The sequence below is a fragment of the Anarhichas minor genome, unplaced genomic scaffold, assembly GCF_050575085.1.
Source record: "Anarhichas minor isolate MPS153535 unplaced genomic scaffold, ASM5057508v1 ptg000042l, whole genome shotgun sequence".
NCBI lineage: Eukaryota > Metazoa > Chordata > Actinopteri > Perciformes > Anarhichadidae > Anarhichas > Anarhichas minor.
The window spans coordinates 3,171,010-3,195,508 of NW_027466488.1; the positions used below are offsets into that span (position 1 = coordinate 3,171,010).

The following is a 24,499-nucleotide window of genomic DNA, read 5'->3' on the forward strand; positions in this document are numbered from 1 at the left end:
TGGAGAGACCTTCTTTGTCTTGCAGTTTGAGCTCATCACAACTAGTATAACGATTGACCTCTTTGCTTGAAATAGAAAATCGATAATCTTCTTATGGTCATTATCAGAGAACTGCATGAATATACTCAAACATGTCGCACGTTTAATTGACATTTATTTTGAAATGTGTCTGTGCTTTGGAAATGCTGAAAGTAAAGTCGTGGAATATTGCCACGAGCTTCACGATTAAAGTGTGACCGCATGCGCTGTGTGCGTTCACGTCCGGGTTGGGGCATGAATCGCAAAATTTTAGTTTTTGTGAGTTGAGCGACTTGAAACCCAAGTATTTGTATCCACTTTACAGTTTTAACAAAGCACTAGTGAAGCTGCATGTGTCCTGTAATTACAGGGTCAAACTGACAAGGAAATTGAATGTAGTTGTCTGTTTTAGTCTGTCATAAACAATATAATGAAGTACTTGTATTACAATATAGTACCTAGATAATGTATACATCCAACACAATATAAACTACTATAACCTGGGGAAAGAAGCCTAAAAACGTTGGATAAGCAGCAGAAAATTCCCTATTTTTTACCAAAAATCAGCCCTGAAGTAGTGGGCGTGGCACATCACAGGTGAGTGGCAGGAGGAGGACACCTCAAACACAGGAAGTTGAGAAAGGTGGGCTGTTTTTTTTTCTCTCGGCATAAACACGACCACATTGTGTACGGAGTCCAAAAGGTAGGAAATAATAATATTTTCTCTTTGGTTTTATTCATGAGCCCAGAACCAATTACTTTACATAAAAACACGTGGATGAACTTCGCAACAGGAGATAAATCCTGAGCGCTGCTATACATTGCAGGCCTGTCACAAGAATGTGCGTTGGGCTCCCATGTTAAAACACAGAAATATGCCAATGCAATCACGTAAACGTCCAATTTACTTTGCTGACATACTGCACCTCATATATATGATTAAATTCATACAGCCTACTTGAATTTCTGAGAGCCCCAAAATCATCACCACCGTTTCCCGACTACTCTACGAGTGAAGAAACCTCTCTCTGTCTTGGGCCCTTCTCCTCGCTCAGCCTTCAATCTCCCTTAAACACTCATGCATGCTGCTAAACTGTCCACAGTGGCAGTTACAGAGATACAAGCCAACTGTTCACTTTTGTTTATGAGGGTCTGTAACAGGATTCATGTCCACAATCTTCTTTTGAAGGCAGAGGAAAATGCCAGAGAAAGTAAGAAACCACCAGAGGAGCGATGAGTACAGGGGCAGGGACAGAGACCACTCACACAATAGAGACCACCCATCATATGATGGCAGAGACCGCAACCAAAAGCCAAGAGACATGGACGCCACAGGCTCTGCTGGTGACAGGAGGGCCAAACAAAACAGACAGAGGGACATGACAACTGCCTCTCACCAGGACCACGGAGGACCCTCAAACCTGTAAGGGACCGCATGCTTTCTGTTCACATGTCCCCACACTCACTGTCGTGTCCTCTACACACACTTTCACCATCTGTTGCAGAGTTATTTATTTGCATTTTTATGTAAAATGGCATGTTTTGTCGTGATATTGTTTGTGGTATTGTCCTCGTAGGTCCAGAGAGACTCCGGCCTATCACTCTGAAGGGGAGTATTATGAACGACAACACGGACAAACTCTTTACAATCTCAGATACATCTTAACCAGCAGAGGCAAGTATATATATTTTAGAGTTCTTCTGGGAGGTGTTGGTTACAATCAAAGTGCATGCTCAGCAGCATTTTCTTTAATTTGTTTGGATGGCCCCCACAATTTGTTTGAGAATATTAAATGCAATACACATTTATTAAGCGCAAACTAAAAAGTGGACATTAATTGAGACCAGCAACTTTTTGGCACTTTTGCTTTAAATAAAGATATTTGTGTCGATCAATACATTGACTCATCGTTTCAGCTCTATCTCACCGTGTTGCTATCCATTAATGTCAGTATTGTATTTCTCCTGCGTCTCTTAGGTATCTGCCAGCTCATGGAGCTGTTTTTGAATCTGCTTTTGGTCATCTGTGCCGGAGTGCCATACAGCAACAACGGGGGCTACCGTGACCTGGCCAGCCTCGGTGGAGTCTACGCTTATTACTTTGGTGGAGCCAATGCCTTCACTGGAGCCGATGCAGTCAGGGTGAAGGAGCTGGACCAACTGTACCATCAGCTCAAGCGGCCTCCGTACGCCTTCGCCATGGCCTTCAGTGGGGTTTTAATGATCTACGCATGTGCCATGCTCGGCCTGGGGATTTTCAGGGTCCCTTACCGCTGGCCCCCTGTGCTGCTCGGGGAGGCCCTGGTGAACCTGCTGATCGGCCTGGGCTACATCCCTGCACTGGCCTTCTACTTTATCAAGCTGCAGGAGACCTACAATGATCCTATCTGTACGGAGAGAGAGCAGATGTACAAAAGCAAAGGGCACAAGGGCTTTGGTTGCCAGTTTCACGGTGCCGATATCGCAGGAGGTCTCTTTGGGGTGGTGGGGGTGTTTGTTTTCATCTTTGGTGCAGTGTTGGCTGTCAGAGCTTTCAGGTCAGTGCGGGAGTTAAAGAAGCAAAGGACAAATGAGGACAACAATTTATAAGACTTTTCTCTTTGGCACATTTGAACAAAAGTGAGATTGATTAGAAATCCCTGTGACAAGACAGCATGGGAGTTTTTTTTAATCATATAAGGTGTTATTATGTATTCACTATGGTTGAATGTGATTTTTATTTTTATTTTTATCCATTTTTTATACTTTGAAGAAGTTTCTGGACTTGATTTTGTAGAATATTTGTTATTTCTACTACTTTTCCAGTTTACATACCTGTGTACTGTGTCTGTTACATCTTCTATAAACGTGTAGCTATAATAAACCACTCCAATATCAAGTATTTTTTATTACTAATTGTTCATTAATAAATTGTAAGATAACCTCAGATTAAGAGGCAGATAGAGAAACAGTCTGATTGCCAGAAATACTACCAGATAATATTTTATTCATTTTTCCTAGAGGACTCAGTTGGGTAGCACAGACAAACAGAACTTGCAACAAAGAATATCAGATGTTGCCAGTTAGTTTAAGAATAAGATATGTGATATGTCACCCAGGTGTGGTTTCATAGACCTAGATCTCTTTTTAGGTAAAATAATTTGTGGGAAGACCCAGAACACGCCTCTGGATCCCCCAGAATGAGCTGGAACATGTTGCCGGTGAGAGGGAGGTCTGGGTCAGCCTGCTTGGCCTGCTGCCACCGCGACCCGACCTCGGATAAGCAGAGGAAAATGGATGGATGGATAATTTGTGTTCCAGATTTAAATCATTGTGCATTCCTTAGATCTGATCGTGGTCAGAGTGAAACTCAGTCTGTTGATAATTAATCCTGGCAGTTGGATCTTGATACAGAAGGTTGTTGTTATAGACTGAATCAACTGTTTCTCAAAACCAAATGTCTCAAGCTCTTGAAAGGATGTGAACTCGAAAACCTACGTGTCATCTATTAAGGAAAATGGCTCCTGAAAAAGTAGCAAAACTACTTGCAGAGTGGCAGAACAACTTGTTCCTTACATGGAGTAAAGAAAGTGCAGACTAAGCAGTAATCAGAACTGGTGGTTGAAAACACCTCATGTTACCTTGAATGTATCGAAGCTGTGAAAAGTCAGCTGGATACAGCAGACAAGCCCTCGGGGCTGCTGCACTTTGAATCTAACTTGTTGCTGTATAAATAAAGGTTACATATTTTGAAGCTTTTACCACAGACTGCTGAATACGTACTCTGTTGTATACTCTTCCCTTGCAAGCGAATAAACGGAGAAAAGACAACTTTGAATCTTCTGAAGACTTTTTTATTGATTTGTGAACAAAAACTCTCTTCTCCCGATTAACTCAGAAATCTTCCACAACAACATCAAAGGAGAAGAGTGCAGCTTTCTCTGCTGACTTGGAAGATTTCATGTTGTCTTTTACAACAGTTACGGTTGTCATTCTGAGCTTCACCAATAGATGGCAGATCTACTGTGACCAGGAATTTACCCATGACTTCAACATATGAGCTGCAAGTCACATCCTTTTACATACTGCAGCTGGCCTTAAAACATACACACTGTTGCATTCAATTGGGACATACTACTTCCTCATAACGTTGCATCTTGAACTTTGACCCTCTTGTTCAACTATTCGCTGGGCAGAGGATTGTGGGTCAGAATAGCCAGGAAAGCATGCTGTTTTGCATACTGCAAAATGTGACTGGACGCAGTAGGACATACTGGTATTTTATGCATACTACCTTTAACATTCTATGTATTGGTACATACTACATTTTTTTCTAGCACACCTAATAGTATGGTAGAGTATTTGTAGTGTGGATATTGGAATCAAAAGATGGGACTTGATTGTAGGAGAAAACCTCAATAGAAAGTTAAGCATATCCTATTACATTATGATAAAAAACATTGTAGACATACATCTTATACTGACCAAAAAGAGTCATTTTGATGATATTTATTGGCATGAAATCATCATAAAATCAGTGAGCAAAATGGACACAGGACAAAAAAATTCACAGTAAAAAGTTTTATTGCTACTTGGCTTAAAGTTAATTTAAAAACAGCGTGTCTGCTTAAAACTAATGATAGCAGCATTTCAAATAAAAATACCGACCATCCTCCACTCTCAAAGTTTAAGGGGAGTACAATTCTGTCTGACACACAGCAAAAGTGCTCATTGTTAGACCTGTTCCTAAATAATACATCTTTTGATTAATAAACATAAAATGTATCAGTAATCTGCATGATAGAATAAAAAAACTCAAAATATTAGATATGCTCCATTTTGTATAAATAAATCATATTTTGTATGGACTCTATGCTTTTATGTTTGGATTTATATTTAGGGCATGCTTTCAACATTAAATACAGCTTTAATTAGTACCTTCAAAAGTACCACAACAAGAGAGAGTTTTCTGCAGACTCCCAATCACTTTAAAGTCTGTAGTGGAGAGGGAAATATAAATTTGCATGAAACAATGAAGTACAAAAATAAACACCAGATTCTTGGCATCAAGAAAAAATATTCAAGCATTTCTAGAAAATAATGTACAGTACAGAAAGGAACCGTGAGATTAAACAATGGCTACTTTGGTCACATGTTAAACAACTGGAGCATTTCGGATCTGTTTCATTCACCATACCCACGCAGAATTACAGTCAATCCATTATTCACACGGGCATGCATACACTTACTGAACGTGTGCACTTAAGCTTCATTTTGACAAACAAACAGACATTTCGTAATGTAGTGGTACAGGGAGCTTGTCAAGTTGCGCAGAGAGAAGATGATCCCTTACTGTTCAGAAATGAATCAGCAGTTTAAAAAAAACACTGACACTGTTGCCTACTCGAATGCACATACTCTCTATTTTGGTGCACAAAGGGGATGAGGAGCATTTCATCACTGGACCCCCTCCACTTAAGAATTAAAGGGAATATTTTAGGCCAATGCACTGTACCCTGCATGTGCTCCCTCTTCCTGTATCTACGCACACAGTCCGCATATGTACATGCACACTGATGGATCAATATTCAAATATACTTCAAGTTGGAAACATATATTGGACAGGACAGTGAGTGAATATATATGGTGTGAACCAGAAGACAGACGGGATGAATGTAGAACTATATAAAAAAGATGACCAAGATGATTTTGAATAGCACTAAATGTAGCAGTGCAGTGCAGCCCAAACTAATTCAACTACACTGCAAATGAGCCAAAGCAAGGGACATACTCAGAAAATAAAAAAGAGCAATACAACTTGCACACACAATCCCAAATTACACACATCATACATACTGTACATACACCAGTCATTATGTATTTTCAGACATATTGAGAAATAGGATTCTTGTAGTTTTAGGTGATGAAAATGAAGCTCTGATATACATGAATATATATATACAGTTGACACTTTGCATATTTGTATCAGCAATTCCCACCATTTCGTTTCAAACATTATGGAAAGTTCAATTTCTCCTCTCCGAACGTGCTCGACAGTTCAGTCTTCCAACTTGTTTCAGATGTGTGTCAATATTATTCACAATCATAATCTGTCTTTCAGCTTTTCTAGCTGCACCTTGTCGCGCCCATCCATGTTTCAGTGGCATCGGTCCAGACGCCTGACACCATGTGTCGGTCCCGGGTGTTTGGCATCTCCGACACTGCACAGTCTGATCAGTAAAGTGACTGGAAGCAAATTTTTAGCCGCATAATAAATGATGGTTTCCCATTCTTCATTTTAGAAAAAGAAAAAAATCAAAACGTCAGTTGGAATCAGTGTCTGAATTCTCAATAAGCACAATAAGGACAATACCGGCTCCTTGATGTGGATTATGGTAAATATTATCGTAGACTAATGCTTTCATTACATGTAATTATTATAGAGAGGTTTCAAAAAACATTTCCAGGTACGCCAGATGTCGAGGAAGCAATGAGCTCAACATTTCAACTAAATATCGATACTGGGTATAAATAAAAAAAGAATAACTGTATTGCCTCGTTTTCTGCCAGGAGGGGGGGCAAATTCATATTTATAGAGAGTAAGAGTAAAGTCAGCAGATAGTGTTAGTGTGGTTGAAAACATATATAGTGCTGTTTGTGGTGCCGATGTCAAAAATGTAAATATCATTCAGTAAAATCCGGATGTTACTGAAAGCAAACAAAAGAAACTTCAATAACAAAAGAAATATTTGTCACATTAAAAAACACAACATGAAGTAAATGTGAATTGTCTTGATGTCACTCTAAGTAAGCACATTTTGTGTTGGCTATGTATTCATAGACAAGAGGTGATATGTTGGACTGAGGGAAGCCACAATAATCAAAGCACGCTATGTTGAAAAATATCTCATATATTAAACTCAAATATACATAACTCTGAATATAACTATTTTATATGTACAAAGTGCTTTTAACCATGAGTCAAAAACTGGCAAAATATAAGAAAGGATTCAGACTCGCACATCAATTAAGGCTTCATCACTGACTTATCACTCATTCCTGTGGAGCAGAGAAAGGGCAGAGGGGCTTCTTCGATAAACAACAGCCCGGAGCGAAAGACCTCAGTCACAAAAAGAACATGAGTGGGATGAAACAAAGGGCTTCTCCTTTCAAAAATACTGAGAAGTGTTTACTTTAAGGCTAAAAGGGAACACGGAAAGGTCCAGCTATGCAACAGCTGTGGAATGCCATGAACTGCACCACTACTGACTTGGAGTGGCAAAAATATACATGTAATGTAGTAATCACTGACATGAGCAATTACCCAACTTTGGCCTTCTTATAACCACTGCAGCAGAGCTGCTTTCTCTTTTGGCACAAGGTGGGGAGGTTCAGGAACGGGCTCCATAATATTTACCTGATAATTCAAATAAATAATGTATTTTTTTTTTTTTACTTTCAGCTGAGATAAATATGATTAATCTTACAAATATTAGAAAAAAATGGAAATGATTAGGAAGTCATGATATTACCTGCTGATTAATTGTACGTGACTTAATGAGGAAGAATGCATTATCTAGTTAGTAACGGACTGAACCGGTGTATTCTTGTTGCAGTACCTTATACTGTTGCTGCACGGATTCTTTTTTTTTATATCAACTGTTTGATCTGAACTCTAAGCATTGACCCCTGATCAGGAAATGGCATATATGCAATATGTGGAAGTGAAAAATAGAATTGTTTCTTTATCCCTAAGTTCTGCTCTTACATGTAGAACTGTGGTTCAAACGTTGTGGGATTTTGTGACTACAGACCAGATTTAGTTCCGTTCATAATGGGCCAAGATAACACACCCTGGAAGTCATCTGGATGTGTGGGCAGTGCATTACAGAGCAAAGCAATGTTTGCTAAGATGTAAAAATGACAATAATTGAATCTGCATGGATGGATGTTTACATATTTTGAAAGGGTAGCAGCCCCCAAAGTTTGGATACACTAAAATATACAAACTTAGTACCAGTGGAAATATCTTACAGTACATATAAATACTGCTTTCATCCTTCATCTCTTGACAAGTAAAAAAAATAAAATAAGAAATGATATCCTGGGGTCCACTAATCTGTGACCATAAAACGGACTAAATTGAAATTAAACTTGTATTCCTCTATGCAGTTCTTAAGGAGACCATTTGATCATGCGCGGTCACAGGTAATACTGTCATGAGGGTTTTTGAACTCGACAACACATCCGCTCTGTACAGTTGAATGACTTTGATATCATTTTTGACAGCTATTCAAAATGCGTTGTTCTAAATAGCGATACTTTTCAATCTCGGTGTCAGCAGCTCAAGCACACCACGTCAGTTGGCTGCTAGTTGTGAGAGTGTACTATATTGTGTAGAATTAATTAATCCTATATCGACAATTCTATACATATTGTGTGGGAATGTTAAAAATAAAACTGAACCATAACGTCTCTGGCTATGTAAATGCAGTTATCTTGTCTTCACATCTTCCAGTCCTATGTGCCTTACAAGCATTTATATCGTCTGATTTCCTTTATAAGCCACAGGAAGAGGAGGAGAGCAGAAGCTGTGCCATTGCACAGGAGGGACGGTGTCTCTTGGAGACACCGTCCCTCCTCCAAAATGAACTAACAAACTCACATCCCCAAAACACAGCCTGGATGTGGGGGAGCTCTCGGCTGAGTCGTCTGCAGTAGGCACTTTTTCAAGTTTCAGTCACAGGGCTTCTCTTCAGGACCTCTTCAGGACCACGGAGCCCATGGAGAGGAGGTTTGACCTCACTGAACACAATCTCTCATTCACACTCTCTAGATTGCTTGCTTTCCAAGTAAAGGGAAATGTTGCTGACATGTCTTAACACATGAGGTATCCCATCTCAAGTCAGGCTTGTTTTGGTCTACGATAGCCAGCCATCATTTTCACAACGTCATTTTATAAACTGGGATTTTAGTCGCTCCTATTTCTTCCGATAATCAGACCGTGCACAGAAACCTTTTTTTTTTTTTACCTCACCTTAATGCCGCAGCATCACTTAGTGACTATCAAAGTCCCACAGGTTTGTCTTGTCCTCACAAAAGATCTGAATGGCAACTTGAACTGGAATATCTCCCATGTATGAGAAAAATCTCCACTTCTTCCCTGGAATGGCACAATCACAGAATTCCAGCCGTATGACGCTCTGATGTGTCCCCCCTCTAGAGGGCGGTATCGTAGACTTCGTGCTGTAGGATGGGGACCGGTCCTGGACCTGGGACCAGGTTGGAAGCAAATGCAGGTGGGTGTGGATGATCCCACACAGGGTCTCTTAAGGAAGGGGGTATGGATGGTAAGGGGGGGCCTGAGACTAGAGGGCTCTGGCCTCTTAACTGCTCCCTGACCTCCTGCTCCAGACTAGGAGGCACAATGAACTGGTCCTCAGGGTCCTGTTGTGCTGGGGCAGTGAAGTAGCCAGATTTCTTCTTTGGAGCCTCTAGGGCCACCTCAATGAGATTATGACTGTCCTCGGGGGCTACCACAGAGCCATTGGACAGTTTCTTCCCAAACAGGCTGGATGTGGAAGGAGACTTTTTGAGGTCTGCAATCTCTCTCCCACACACAGCCAGAAGGCAGCCGTTCGTAGCAGAAACCACCACGCTGTTCTGTCTTCGCATTTTGCCATTGGGATAATCAGAACCTCGCTTTTCAAGGTCCAGGTCTTTGGGGCTCTCAGGGGCCCCTGGCCGTAGTTGGAAAGCACAGCAGTGAATGTCAACCTCCACTTCCAACTTGCTGCCATTGGAGATCACACCCTCAAGTGGAGCTTCATCGTCACTGTCCAAGCCGTTGTCAGAGTGGTTGCTTGAGAACGTAGCGCAGGAGGGTTGCCGCTGGAATAGGCCTGGGTGGGTTCCTGCCCCAACTGAGCCTGGCACCATGATCCCACACAGTGTAGTAGCAGGGTGTAGGCTACAGCGCCTCTCTGGACGGGACGCAGGGCCAGAGGATGGGTGCTCGTCTGAGGCGGTGGAGCCCGCCTCGCTGCCCACTTCTGAGGCTGATGTCTCACTGTTGAACTCAGAGACAATACCGCTGCTGGATGACAGGGGGACCGGGTCAGTGGGGCCTGGGGTCACAGGCACAGGCACAGCGACGGGAGGGGGACCCCGTGGTTCAGTGGAAGAGATAGGTGGCTCACAGGTACAGCTGTCCTCACCAATATGCAGGGATACTACTGCAGCCCCGATGTTGTCTTTGCAGCCATAACTCTGAGCGAGTGAACACAGCTTCTTGGCAGCAGCGCGAGGATCCCGCACAGCCTGCACAGTGCACACGGCCTCCTGGTAGGAGACTCGTTCAAACAGCGCTCGATTCCCCAGGATCAAGAACTCATCCTGGGTACAGAGAGGCTCAGTGTGCACCCAGGGCTTTGGAAGCACCCACGGAGACAGATATGAGCAGCCCAGCAGGCGGGAGCAGCATGTCACTCCACTCACTTTGTTATCCTGTAATACAGAACAGACATTGGAATTGTAGATGCGCTCATAGCTCGTAAAATATACACCTCTGAATATGAAGCTGCACACACTAGCCGTGCATTACCTCGGTAATAATGGCTTTGCTGAGTTTAACTCGCTCCATCTCCTCAGTGCAGTTCTCCAAGCTGTAAACCTTAGAGAGAGGTACAGGTCGGCCGTCCCGACACAAAACTGCCTGGCAGGTGCCCACATTGGCCACAGTGAGGCTAAAGTAGCCTCCTGGATCTGAAGGCTCATGGTGAATATAACACAGCAAGGCAGAAGCTCCCAGTTTCTGGCCAGCCATTCCTAGTTTCCTGTCCAATACAAAAACAAACAACAACATTGCTGACAAACTTATAGAGTCACTGGTGTCAGCCTACAAAACTACAGTAAGAGTGCAATTGTACATTTGTACAAAATCAGACAAAAAAAAAAATCTGTCTTACCTGTGTGAGGTGAGGAAAGTGTTGCACATATACACACTGTCAATACTGGAGTGCTGCAGTTCCTCGCAAAGCACATCTCCCATGGTGCACTGCAGCAGCCGAGGCACTTCCTCATTGCGGTCTCCGTCAAAGATGCCATAACATGCTTCCACACCGTCTCCAAACCGGTCTACAGCCAGTACGGACACACACAACCTGTCCAAAACAATAGATCCACATTAACAAACAGATGACTCAGCGCCTCCCATACAGAGGTAAAAACGAATATACACTTGAGCATGCAACGCTGCAGCTCCAGGTTAAGGGGTGACAGCTGGAGGAGCAGCCAGGCAACACTGATGCACTTAACATTGTTACAGATATTAAATCCAATTGATTTATTAGGCCCTACTGCACCAGCTACTCTTTAAATGCCAATGATTCAGATATTGACTCCTTGGTCGACACTTGCTCTGTGCTTGTACAGCAACATCCGAACAGACAGATATACAGGAGTCTACCCAATGCACCAAAATGACATTCTAAGAGTGATTCTGTGCTTAACAGCACACAAGACACAAGGTAAAACTTGACATAGAAAAGAAAGACACTGAATTAATAATCGAGTGTCTTACTTAGTTGAAAACAGATTTGTTGACACAACGGGTAATTGTCATTTCATCCACTTGCAAATGACAATTGAAATACATGATGTCTGCAGTTATTGAAAATGAAGCCCTTTATTTTTGTAAACAAACAGAGAAAAAACACAGAAACACAAAGCAGTACTCACTTGTTCCGTTGCCCGCTCATTTCAGAGTAGCCGTGGTTCCATGGAGTGGAGGCACTCTGTGAGTCTCCTGCTGTCGTGGTGGATTTCTGGTCTAATTTTAGGGTGGTGATATGACTAAAAAAGAAGAAATATAGTAGATAGAATTGTAGAAGGTATATATGCAACAGTTCCTCACACAGTTATGTTCTATTATTTGTGTATTCTTTATGCTTCACATATACGAAGGAACTGGTCTGGGTTATATTACTCACCTGAAGAGGTTGAGGGTTTTATGTTCCAGCATCAGGCTGTTGTTGCCTGTCAGGTCCAGCTCTTGCAGAGTGGAAGGCAGCGAGTCGGGCAGCTGGATCTCAGTCAGCTCATTACAGCTTAGATCTACGAGCTGCAAACGTACGAAACACACGTGAGCTGACACGGGCTGAACATAATAATACACACACTGGTCAGGCAAATAAAACCAGAGTAAGTCTGACCTTGATCTCGGGCAGGTTGAGGATCTCTGGGAAGACAGTGATTTGGTTGGAGTGTGCTATGAGGGTATGCAGTCTCTTACAGCTGGACACAGTGGAGGGGATAGCCTTTAGCTTGTTGCCACTCAGATTTAGCTCCTCCAGCAGTTCCAGCTTACTCAGTTTACTGAAGACACACAAATCCAATGAGCTAAACAAGTAGAACACAAATGATCACTCACACTGATTGACATGAAAGCCAAAGTAGCACACCTGGCTGGGAAGGAGAGCAACTGGTTGTAGGCAATGTGAAGAACCCGCAGGTTCTGGTGTCCGACCAACAGAGCACCGCAGTTCTCATTCAGGTTGTTGCTCGTCAGGTAGAGCTCCTGGAGTGTGCTGAGGCTCTCCTCGGATGGGCTGCTGGGTGGAATACTTTCCAGGGCATTGGCTGATACATTTAAGTATTTTAGGCTGTGAAAGAAGACAAATAAACGTTAGTTTAAAGCCAGTCCTGTCTAATTTACAGTGGATATGGAGAAGCTGATGCTAGAAAGGTGAGATGCCTGAGTAGAAGCATCAGTAAAGTTTTAAGAGCCTTTTTCACACATAGTTCCTGGTAAATTACTGGAATAATGTTTCAGGCATCTCTATTGATTTTCCCTATTCACACATTCAGGAACAATTCTGTCGTGCATCTTCTCCCGCATGCCATGGCAATGCGGATAATGAAAATGAATAGATGATGCGAGTTTCAACAAGTTTGCGAGACAATTCTCATCGTACTGAAGAGAATACTTCTAAACACAGACCGTAAATTAATTCCGAGCATTGATTAACATACTGTTGAACCTGCACCAAGAGAGACAGTAATTTAAGCTCCGCTTTTTCCTCATGTGATTGATGCTGTTGAGTCACGGTCTGAACGTGTCACATACTGAACAGTAATAAAACCTGTCCTTCGGGCAAATGAGGGAGTGAACCTTGTCACGCTGTTGTTTCAAATCAGTCAGACATTTTTTAAAGTGCAATGATATCTCTGCAGCCCACAAACATTACAAGGCTGTTGACACCTCATTGGCCTTGTGGAAGTGTTACTTATCAACCTAGTTTCTATAGCCATTTATTGTTTCTATCAGTCCTGAGTGTAACGGCTTTCCCTTCCCTTTTCTTTCGACAACATATCAGGAAACCCATCCATCACAAAGCAGTCACTGCCATTACGTCTCAGTATCAGAGACAGTAAAGTACATTAGAGCATTTGAACTGCTAATGGGTGTTAAGTGATTTACCACTCAGGAAATAGGAGGGAAAATTAAGCTCCAGTTACGTTTTGGAATGCTCCATTGATTTTCACCACAATCCCTGCATACTATCTATACTTCATCCCCAAAAAACAATGAGCTGTGATACAATAACTGTCCACCTCAACCAAACAGTGAACACACTGCAGGGAAACATTTCAAAGCAGAGGAACCAGCTGCTGAAACTAATCTAATCTAGACTCAACTAATAGCATAAATATTCTTGAGGACAGAATTAAATAGCAAACAGAAAGAGCTGCAGAGATGAGCGGGTTGAGAGACTGACTTTAAGGCCTTGTAAAACAGAGTCTCAGGGAGCTCGGCTAGCTTGTTGTGCTGGAGGTCTAGGGCTTCCAGAGGGATGTGGTCAAGTAGGTCAGGCACTCTCTGCAAACAGTTGTTCCCCGCCAGCAGCTTTCTCAAACTCAAGCTGTTGAGCAGTCTGTTGGAGGCCAGAAGAGACATTAGAGAGCCAGATTAGAACAAGAGGAAAAAAACAAAAACGACCAACAAAAAAGCAACAAACTAAAGAACATTGTCTGCCTGTGCAGACTTGACTACTAGCTGCTAACTAATCCACCAACGACCTATTCAGCTTGGCTGCCTGCACAGACAAGCTCTGCGGCTTTTTATCCTCTCCTGAAACATCACAGAAGAGGAATATTATCTCATTTGCAAAAGCTTTTCTGAAGTCTCATTCAAATGCAAATGCCTGTGTTGCGTGTTTTCAGCGAAAGATTGGCAAGCACTTAAGGAAGGCCATATTATGAAAACATGAAAAGCAAAAGAGTGAGCAGTTAAAACGCATGAAAGGGGCACCTGATCTTATAATTCAGAAAACGATAGTTATCTGTTTATCACAAGAGGCTAAATACATTCAAATTATGCAACATTAAAGATAAAGTCTCAGCATAAAAGGTTCGGGATTAGTGACGGAATAAGGTCAGTAACCTGGAAGGAAGCTCAGACAGGAGGTTGTGCGTGACGTCCAGCATCTCAATTTTTCTGCAGTCACACACCCAGTCCGGAAGGTACTCCAAAAGGTTCCTGTCTCAACACACACACAGTCACACACATAGAAAGACACACACAAACACTCAAACTGAGCAGAGTTGGCATTTTGCTTTTACTAGCACAGATAAGGAAACAGTTTTGAAACTGTGATAAACAGGATGCCAACATAATATCCTCCAGGGTTATTTAAGCATGCATATGGTCTTTATCTGCATTTTAAAAACAGTTAGTGGCTGCAGTCAGTACTTGAGGTTGACTAGAAAAAAAGGACATTTTGCAGATGTTTCTTACACTGGCAGGTGGTTCAAAAGCAAAAGATAGCTTATTTAACCCCTGACATGCCGTAAGGTTGCGATGCATCACAGAAATTAAGTAGAGTAAAATGTTATGTTTCGGCCAAAGGTGTGTGTGGTTCACTATCTTAAAATAGTATGTTTCTTTCACAAATTTTCTAATATTTGACTGATGCAGCCTGAAAGGCAGACAAGTATCTAGACAGGCAAAGTCAAACTAGCATTGAAAAGGACGTTTATCGGGACTCGTTCCATTTGTTTAGCATCTTTGCCTTGTACATACATGCAAGCTTCATGGGGTAGATTCCACCGAATATATGCTTTTGTTAGGTATTGATTATCCAATTCTGTATAGAAATTGATTTACCTCCATTTAGCACTTTGCACAACTAGATTAATGAGCACGAAGATAAAGATACTATTTTTAGACATCAGAGCTTCTTTTCAAAGATCTGCGAACACAGAGACCACAGACATTTCTTCTTCCCAGCCAGAACTCACTGTGATAGGTCCATGTATGTCAGCTGGTTAGGGACTGGATAGATGTTGACTGTTGTAAGGCCTGTGGGCAGATAAAAGCAGCAATCAGCAGCTAAACATCTGGCCCGATCATATGTGTGTTTATAAGATGAATGTATCACAAGGGAGAAGGGCCTGAACGCACAAACAGCAGAGAGAGGCAATAATAGCAGCTAGTTGACGCTCTGTCTGACTCACGGTTGCTGCTGGCATGAAGCATCCGCAGTGTGAAACCGCTGAGTGTGAGTGTCCCCAGCTGGTTGCGCTGGCAGTGCAGAGTCTCCAGGTTGCAGACTGAGCTCAGGTCCAGTGAGTCTAAGCAATTGTCCCGTAAATCCAGCTGGGTCACCTGACTCACTGCCTCTAGACTCTCACTTTTCACCCAGTGCAGCCTATTCAATCTGCATTTAAGAAGGAGCACAAGAGATGAAACATCACTGGGTATTCCTAATGGAGCAGAGGAGAAAGTATTAGATTAAATGAAATGCTCGATACAGTTAAGAAACTCTGAAATGTCATACTTTCTTAAATTATAATAGTACAACAATGGTATTTAGGGTTGTTGCAAAATTTGCAGTGAGAGAACATCAGCATATATTACTGGAAGAATGTCAAAACTATTGAGGCATATATGGAAATGAATAATAGCAGTAAACATGTGTCCTCACAATGTTCCAGTCTGGTATATGTCACTGCAGTTTTAACTTTGGCCAGAATAATAGAGCAAAAAGTAAGTCTTATAATCTTTTAGGTCAATCAATGTGATTTAAAAAAATGACAGATGAAAGATATTTTAGACATATGAATCCCCAGGTTTCAACAAAAATCGACACACTGGAACCGATCTATTGTCTCTCCCTTTTCACTGAGGTTCAACTTCTATTAACTTTTTTGTCAGACTTGTCTATCCATATTTCGCAACCGACCTTTAAAAGCAAGTGGGCAACAAAAAGTAGTGAAATTCTGAGTTCAGGACTGTCAGGTAAGGATCTGTGCTGAGATCCAGGCTCTCCCTGACCCCATCCATCCTGTTAATAAATAACAATTCCTCTTTTATGAGAGTTGCCAGCCCGCTAACTCACCACAGATTAAATACATTCTGCCATGGCCAAACCGCAATTTCACTCCCAAGTTCCCAAAGAGGTCCCCTTGAGCAAGATACTTAGCCCCCGACTGTTCCTGTGCAGCTTGTGCAGAAGCCAACAAATAAATACGACTGCAGTTCTCGGCAGCTCACAGGTGTGAAGCAGGGCAATGCAGGAAGACATTTGTCTTCAGCAAACCTGGTATCTTAAAAAAATATGTTTCGTAAAATAAGGTGAAACTTAGAGGAGTGGCCGAGGTTCAGATTAGTGTTTGTGTCATATATCTACTGTCTATGCTAAAGGAAGACAAAAAAAGAAAAGAAGAACTTATACTGGATTGACTGTGATTGGGGGGTCCCCGAACAGTGAAAGAAGAGGCCGAGAGCTGTTGATTCTCTGGCTGGCCTCTTACCGGAGGTCGATGTTTTTCAGGTGGCTCATTCTGGCCACAGTACACAACTCCAGACTCTCCACTCTGTTCCCAGCCATGGCCAGCTTGTCCACTGCACTCAGCCTCTCCAGCACAGCAGGGATGTGAGAGAAGTTGTTAAAGGACAGCCCTAGGCTGTTGAGCTGGGACAGGCCATCCAGATCTTCAGGTAGGGAGCTGAGATGGTTTCCATCCAAAGACAGTGTCTGCAGGCTTTAGGATAGGAGAGAAAACAGTCGTGTTTTACTTCAAAGCGCAGTTGAAATATCTGCGTGTGTTAAATAACAATTGTATAACTGAGCAGCATTGAACATTAAAGCAGGCAGGCAGGGTAAAAACTGCCGGATTTATCTTTCTTGACTTAATCCAATTGCATAACAAAATACTTTAACGTAATGCATTTCACTGAAAGCATTAAAACCTCAATCCAGATTTTATGAGAACATCGTGTGCAGAAAACCACAAATTTTGACAGATCATAAAACAGATGAACAACAGAACATATTACAGAGAATAAATAATGTTATGATAAATGATTTCTTATTTCTGATTGAATATTGAATATTGATGATACCCCACTCTGCTTCAGGGCAACACATTGTATTTACTGTTTTGTTCATTTGTTTCCATAAAAATAAAATATCAACCTACAAACCACTTACAATTTTGCAATGTTCCCTAAAATCTGTTTTTTGCTTTCACCAATGTTGTTATGGCTTACACATGATAGACAGAGTATAGACGGACACAATTAAGAAAAATATGTAATATGTATATTTGCCAATCAATTAATTATCCTTACCTTTTGTGCCCAGTATGAGGCATGTTTGTGACTATATCAACTGTTTCATGCTTGTTTATACAAAGGTATTGTCTCCCTTTTAAGGTGACCTAAATTGCAATGTGTGCAGCATTTCACTGTGTGGTTGTCTTTGGGATTTACTTCTTGTATCATTACTTGTTGTACGTTTTTATGTGCTGCTGCTGCAATTACATAATGCGGTTCAAATAGAATTTTGTGTGTAGGCTACTGTTTGTACATGCATTTCCTAACTATTGTATTAATGTACTGCAATGTATGTATGTAGTGTATGTGCATGTGTGTCACACCTTTGAAGGTTGCCTATCTCCACAGGGACTGTGTGGAGACTATTACAGGAGAGGTTGAGTTCAGTCAGGGTGAGGATCTCACACACACATTCAGGGAACACACCCAGACGGTTGTGAGACAAGTTCAGACTCTTCAGCTGAGAAAACCTGAAGAAAGAGAAAACAGCATGGAGGAGCTTGCTTGCTTGCTTGTGACATCTGCCTAGTTCATTTTCACAAATATCTCGTGAACAGATGTGTTGTAACAGTGACTGAACACCTTAGGGAAATAAGTTAGTTTTATTTGTTGTTGCTTTCATATGAGTAACAGAAGGTGACTGTGATGTTTCGAAAGAGCGGTGGAAATACAGTTCGGCTTCAATGACACAGAGGAGCACGAGCATGCCAGCTGACCTGCTACGGAGGTCGACATTTTCAGAGCAATTTCTCCAGAGCTACAAGTTATGCCTCAGGCGAATGCAGTCGGCAAGAAAATATGATTGAAAAGACGATATATGTGGCACTAATTAACAAAGAGCCGAAGCTCGACATCCTGGATGAACGCGGTGGAAATTGGAAACTGTAGATTAATTCCCCTCAAGCTCACTTTGGGTTAGGGTTAGTTTTGTACTGTTATTTGTTCTTCTGGCTTGCAAGATGTTATTAAGACGGCTTTAAAAGCAGCTGGAAAAATCAGTCAGTGTCTCGTCAGGCAAGATGGGGCATTGTTCATCACCCCATTGGTGCGTTGTGTATGACCGTGTATGATGTTACCAGATTTAGATCGGCCAGTCATACAATGTCTAATACATTTAATGAAGATAGCTTGAAATGTGTGTTTGTTCATTCATGAAATAGGCTGTCACATCCTATGATATCAGGTGGCTGTTTCAAATATAAATACATCCTAAGCATCGATTTAGATTCTGTGTGCGTGTGTTAACATTGCAACACATGTCAAAGAGACTGGGCTGTGACGAATGAGGTGGTGCGATGCCAGTTCTTCCATATTAACTCCACCTTCCTATTGTTCCCCAAGGTGCTGTGAGTGGTAGTGGTGGCTGGCTATCGTGAGTCAATGGTCAGGGTAGAGACTTTTATCCACGCATCCTCTTTCTAAATAAAACAAACAAAAAGGCTGCGGCAGCACAAGGTGCACAAAGAGAAATTAAATGCACATCTTGTGCACCTGATTTAGATCACTGTCGTCACAAGTATTATCTCCTGTGCTCAAAGAAAATAAACGATGAAACGTAGTGAAATAACTGATGCCGGAGCACAGGGTTAACTACAGAATAGCACTAAAACAATGCAGCAGAGATTTTCAATTGTGCAGAAATACATTCTGCACGACAGACACATTCTGCTGCAAGGCTGTGATACCCGGCTAAAAATGGTCTCCTCCATCCCATGTTTGTATGAAACTATGCAGGTTAAGAATGTGTGATTACCTGGGGAGGTTGAGCAGGCCTCCAGGCCCCTGAACGCTCATGAAGTTGTGTCTCAGGTTGAGGTGGGTGATATCCTGACAGTAAAAGAGATATTCAGGCACTACTTCCAGACTGTAGCACGACAGGTCCACCAGACTGACTGTCTGAGACACCACCTATACACACACACACACACACACACACACACACACACACACACACACACACACACACACACATAGAGTTAGGAAAGGAAACTTTACGTGCTTGGAAAGATTACTACTATTTAATGTTTGGCATGTCAGCATCATATCTTCCATTATCTCCATGCAAGGGGACAATATTTTGGTAACAGAAGCGTTCTGTGTTCTGTTTGTAGTCAGAGTAGTATTGATCAATCCCGTTTGAGCAGGCTTTGGTAGAATGCAGGTAAATAGTCTGGGTGGAGAGCAAAAGAGGCACATTGCCGAAATGTTATCTGGGAACCCACCTCGTCTGACGATTCTTTAGCTTCTCATTGGTTTAAAATTAGCTTGTAAACTGGTTTCTTGTGAAACAATCCGGTTGTACAAGTCGTCTCTCAACTCCAACTTCAGTCTTGTACCTCATGTTGTCGATTGAACTGAAAACAATGAGCAGCGCACGGAAAAGGAATTCTTGGCCCGGATATCTGCCGGCTACACCGGAAACCCAGAGATATACATAGCCCCTTGCCCCCAGAGGCTTATCCGTCATCAGGCCGATAGCCCATGGGTTCAGAGATCGCATCTTCCATATCACAACTAGTAGCTCATACAGAAGCACACCTGAAACCTGTATGCACATGCCCTGCCAACATCTACTGAGCTGCCTGCTGCAGTGCACTTGGGCGAACATAAATGTTACATTTTTTTTGTGAGTTATCCTCATGTGATACTGATGGCATTACGATATTGGACTCAATTTCAGTGACTTTCCCATCAGTACCAGACAAATCTAATTAAGAAAACCAGTATATTTCCTAGCCTCATCATTTCAAGACGATAAAACTCATTTTCTTCTTGTAGCCTCGCAATCCTAAGAGCATTTTATCCACACAATCAGCACGCGACCACCCTAACACCTCACACCTTGTGGTGAACTCCAAATACAGCAGACAGCAGGCTCCATTTAAAGAGTTTTTACCTTAGATGAGCTGAGACAATGGACAGTGGAAGCAACTACATTCACCTCAGATTATGCAAGCAGCCAGCTGCCTGGGCAAGACATGACTTCAAACAGAAAATGCCCCAGTTTCCAGTTCAGTGAACTTTATCTTCCAGAGAAACACAGTCATCGTGAATTAAGAGAGAAATAGAATAACTCCTTAAAATACGGCAGTTACAGCCAGACCTTAGAAAACATGTGTAATAATACAGTACACTGAGCTGCCAGTATATTAAATACACCTATCTAAAACAAGTCTAATACAACGGCCCTTTAATAAATCCTACCTTCATTAAGGTCATAGCGTTTAGTCTTTGCTGAAACTGTTTTAGACAGGTATTGACAGTACTTCATGGTCATTTTGAAAACTGTAATTTGAGGTGATATTGAATTGTTTTGGTTCCTTGCACTTTCAGTGCCAAGGCAGAGTAGTTTCCCCAAAAATGAATGAAAGACACACAATGTCCTCACAAGTAGCAAAATGTGTGCGAGTGTCAAGTAGTGTTTGAATGCATCTACATGTGTGATTTTGTGCTTATTTTACCAGAGTTAAAATCTCCGACTACACTAACACTGTTACAGTACAGTTACACAGCCTTGTCTCACAGTTTCTTCATCGTAGACTACCCAGCAGTGCTCGTCCAGTCCAGTCTGATGACAGTCTCCTCCATTAACTACAGGGCTGCACACTGTGCAGCAACCCAGAAAATGGGACCGCTGCTCAGCAGAGCGTGACATCACGTCACCGCTTTTAGAGATGACAAAGGCAAAACATGCTCCCAGAAAACGAGTCATCTGCCAGCCACATTAAAAAAACAACAACTCCTCTTTAAAAGAGCAATTAAGCGACGTGAGAGTAGAACGATGGACACAGATTGACAGAGACGAATTAAAGAGGATTAGAGAGAAAATAAAATTGATGTTTTAGATGATTTGCAGAGTAATTAAACATTGTGAAGCTATGCGATTGAGGAATAAGACAAGGAATAAACCCCCATAGCATGAAAGGTGGGACAGTAATTTGACCAGTTACTGTGGTCCTGTCAGTCTTTGATCAGTGACTAGACATTGATTCAATCATTCATATGTGCAATCAGATCATTTCCTTTTAAACTGAGAAACAAGGGTTCTCTGCTTTTGTGTGATTAACAAACTTGTCCAACTAGCCCAGCTGAACACAGCTGAACACAGCTGAACACAGCTGAACGTATCACATTTCTGAGAGCTGCTCTTCTTTGCCAACTGATGCAGTTTTATTAGTGACTGTCATCATCACACACATTTTGTTAGTAGTATATTAAAAAGTAGATTTCCTCTCAATTGTAATACACTGCGTCAATTGCTAATGAGCTGTAAAATGAGTAGATCATTAGTTTTAAAATGTTCTACTATATATTTAATATATTCTGACTTCCTATGAATATATAATCACACAAATTATAAATACAAATGTCTGATATGCTGCTCTGTAATGTATCCCTAAACGCCAATATTCAGTCCGGTCCTGCAAGTGCATTTTGCAAGCACAAATGTACTTGCTTACAAACACACACACACACACACACGCACACACACACACACGCACACACACACACACACACACACACACACACACACACACACACGCACACACACACACACACACTAACAACTCGAGTAATGTAGCATAAATACTGGCCTAAACCTTCATCAACCATCATCCCAATAGTCTCCATAGAAACCTCTTGTTTAAGGCTCAATACAGTGCACGAACAGTTTACTCTAACCCAGTAATCCATACCACCATGGTAGAGAGAGATCCTGGACTTAGCGTGAATCTGCAACTAATTGGATTTTCTTTCTTTTTTTCTGTTGGCTTTCTCTTTCCATGGCTAATTGTATGCTGGCTCAGCCTCAGTGGAGGCTCTCACAGAGGCTGCTCAGCTCCAGGAAGGAGCTGCGGTACAATAGCCATTAATTCGAATATTAGAGACAAAGCAAGCTGGGCAGAACAGAAAGAACAGCTGTGAAGACCTGGCTAGATGCTTTGAAAGACACACAGCATATAACATAAATACAAAATGTGTTTGGGTCATTTAGCATCCTCTAATCCACATTGACTGGTATAAAAAAATAGAGGTATGCTGTTCAATCAATGCCAGACACCGCTGAGAGTCTGCCTCTGTAGAGCCAATCAAACGCACTCAGAGAGGCGGCTTCTGATTGGACAACTCAACAGGCAGAAAACAACTGTAGTCCCAACCTCTAATCTCTGATTTAAGTAGGACCCCAGTGGAACTCACAGGAAACAAACTGATGCTGAGACAAATCAACACATATTGTGTCCTGCACACACAGTAACACACGCCCTTTTTCCTCTTGCTTACTTTTGATGCCTGCCGATGCCATCGCTGGTAGTCTGCGAGTGTGTCAAAGTTGACAAAGTATGTCTGGGCCTGTGATCCGGCTGAGCTGAACATCAGACAGTGCTGCCTCCGCTTCACCTCCTCCACCTCAATACAAAGACAATACACAGATACGATGAGGAGGAACACTGGGAGAGAAAACACAAACGGAAAACGATGATTATAAATACTCGTTACTGCAATGATGTTGCTCAAACAATATCTAAATGTTCAGTAATCTTAACACAGTTATACATCAGTCAGTGTTCGTCTTACTGTTCTTCAATGATGTGTCAACTAGATTTGCTAAAAGACCAAACCGGTTCACTTCAGCTGTGTGAGCTGGAGAGAGAGAGGACAATGGTGACAGCTTCATAACTGTTTGATTGTGACTGCACAACTCAGGTTTACCACTAGATATCACATCAGCACAGAAATGTAAGCTGCATCTTTTTTTCCATTATAATTTCATTGTTCAGTAAAAATGTCGCCCTCATTTAACAGTTGTTACAAAGTGAGAGGAAATAGGGGGAGGGTCAGGGTTAAGGTCCCTGTCTGAACACAAATTAGAACAGTTGCAGCTACATAGCATGTAGGCCTACCAAGCTATCGGGTGGCCCTGCTTTGGGGCATTTTTAGAGATTTTGAAGCATTTTATGGTGGGTTGCATATCGTAATAACAAGCTTACTATGAAACATCACAGGTTCGGGCAAGTGGGTCAAAAAGTGACAAAAGCAGCGCTGTGAGTAAGTCAATAATTTACAGAAACATTGAAGTGCAATAGTCCACCTTCTCTTTGTCTCTCTCTCAAACACACACATTGCAAGACTGCGACGCTCAAGTCCGCTCGTCTCTGTCCTCGTCTCAGACCTCAGTCCAGTTCTAGTTAACGGTTTGCGGGTTGGGTCGGGTAGCTGACACTAAACACTAATATTTTTGTAGGTTGGGCGGTGCTAATTGTCTCTCGTAACGGCTCGGGTGGGTGCAGATAATAAAGACTGACCTGTGCATCACTAGTGTCTACAATTAGCCTGGAGTGTGGGCTCAACCCAGGCACAGTGAAAGGTTAACACCACTTCAGGTTATCTGATCTCGAAACACTGTACTCTCACCTTTCCCCCCACCAGGGGCAGGATGTGCATCTTCCCAGTCAGGCTGTCTTTGACGGAGGCCACAATTAGACAGGTGCCGCAGAGGATGACCTGCCGCTCTGCCCACTTGTGCAGCTGCGACTTGCCCTTCCTGACGCTGAATACGCCTTTCAGCAGGGTCCGCTCCAGCTGGTCTGCATTCACTGGACGCTCTGAAGGGAAAAGCCCACACACAGAGGTTAGTTTAGATCCACAGACATCGATCTAACCCCCCAGGCCTCCTGTGCTAAACAAATTCAGCAAATGAATAGCAAATGTTCTGCAGTTACCCATAGGATGAAAGCTTCCAGAAAATGAAGTCATATACACAGGTCAGTATGACATCACCTATGTATTAGTCATCTGCTTAGCTTAATAATTCCAGGAACTGATCTATCGTCAGCATTTAGGATGGACACTGCCCTATTACCTCATCTACTGTACAGCTGG

The 24,499-nt window shown here is 42.1% G+C and overlaps 2 protein-coding genes across 5 annotated transcripts in view; one reads left to right on the forward strand and one right to left on the reverse strand.

Annotated features, from left to right (window-relative positions):
• The first annotated feature begins 237 nt into the window (after window positions 1-237).
• marveld3 (MARVEL domain containing 3) lies at window positions 238-2,899 on the forward strand. Of its 4 annotated transcripts, none has more exons than XM_076110164.1 (4): window positions 238-721; window positions 1,208-1,441; window positions 1,596-1,693; window positions 1,997-2,899. In XM_076110164.1, exons 2-4 carry the CDS (start codon window positions 1,218-1,220, stop codon window positions 2,605-2,607), a joined length of 933 nt encoding a protein of 310 aa, XP_075966279.1. In that variant the 5' UTR covers window positions 238-721; window positions 1,208-1,217; the 3' UTR covers window positions 2,608-2,899. The 4 variants fall into 4 exon arrangements, with proteins under 4 accessions (XP_075966279.1, XP_075966280.1, XP_075966281.1 ...); XM_076110165.1 differs by having other exon boundaries at window positions 238-661; XM_076110166.1 differs by having other exon boundaries at window positions 238-615.
• A 1,595-nt stretch (window positions 2,900-4,494) lies between these two features.
• phlpp2 (PH domain and leucine rich repeat protein phosphatase 2) overlaps window positions 4,495-24,499 on the reverse strand; it is a 31,148-nt gene continuing 11,143 nt past the window's right edge. The window contains exons 3-18 of the mRNA XM_076110162.1: window positions 24,032-24,222; window positions 22,901-23,026; window positions 19,371-19,525; window positions 17,941-18,087; window positions 16,813-17,043; window positions 15,514-15,716; window positions 15,298-15,358; window positions 14,441-14,536; window positions 13,776-13,931; window positions 12,459-12,659; window positions 12,210-12,372; window positions 11,988-12,118; window positions 11,737-11,850; window positions 10,965-11,159; window positions 10,601-10,832; window positions 4,495-10,503 (exon numbers count right to left, since the gene is read on the reverse strand). Coding sequence (XP_075966277.1) covers window positions 9,217-10,503; window positions 10,601-10,832; window positions 10,965-11,159; window positions 11,737-11,850; window positions 11,988-12,118; window positions 12,210-12,372; window positions 12,459-12,659; window positions 13,776-13,931; window positions 14,441-14,536; window positions 15,298-15,358; window positions 15,514-15,716; window positions 16,813-17,043; window positions 17,941-18,087; window positions 19,371-19,525; window positions 22,901-23,026; window positions 24,032-24,222 — 3,689 coding nt within the window. The 3' untranslated portion in view covers window positions 4,495-9,216. The remainder of the gene's footprint in view (window positions 10,504-10,600; window positions 10,833-10,964; window positions 11,160-11,736; window positions 11,851-11,987; window positions 12,119-12,209; window positions 12,373-12,458; window positions 12,660-13,775; window positions 13,932-14,440; window positions 14,537-15,297; window positions 15,359-15,513; window positions 15,717-16,812; window positions 17,044-17,940; window positions 18,088-19,370; window positions 19,526-22,900; window positions 23,027-24,031; window positions 24,223-24,499) is intronic.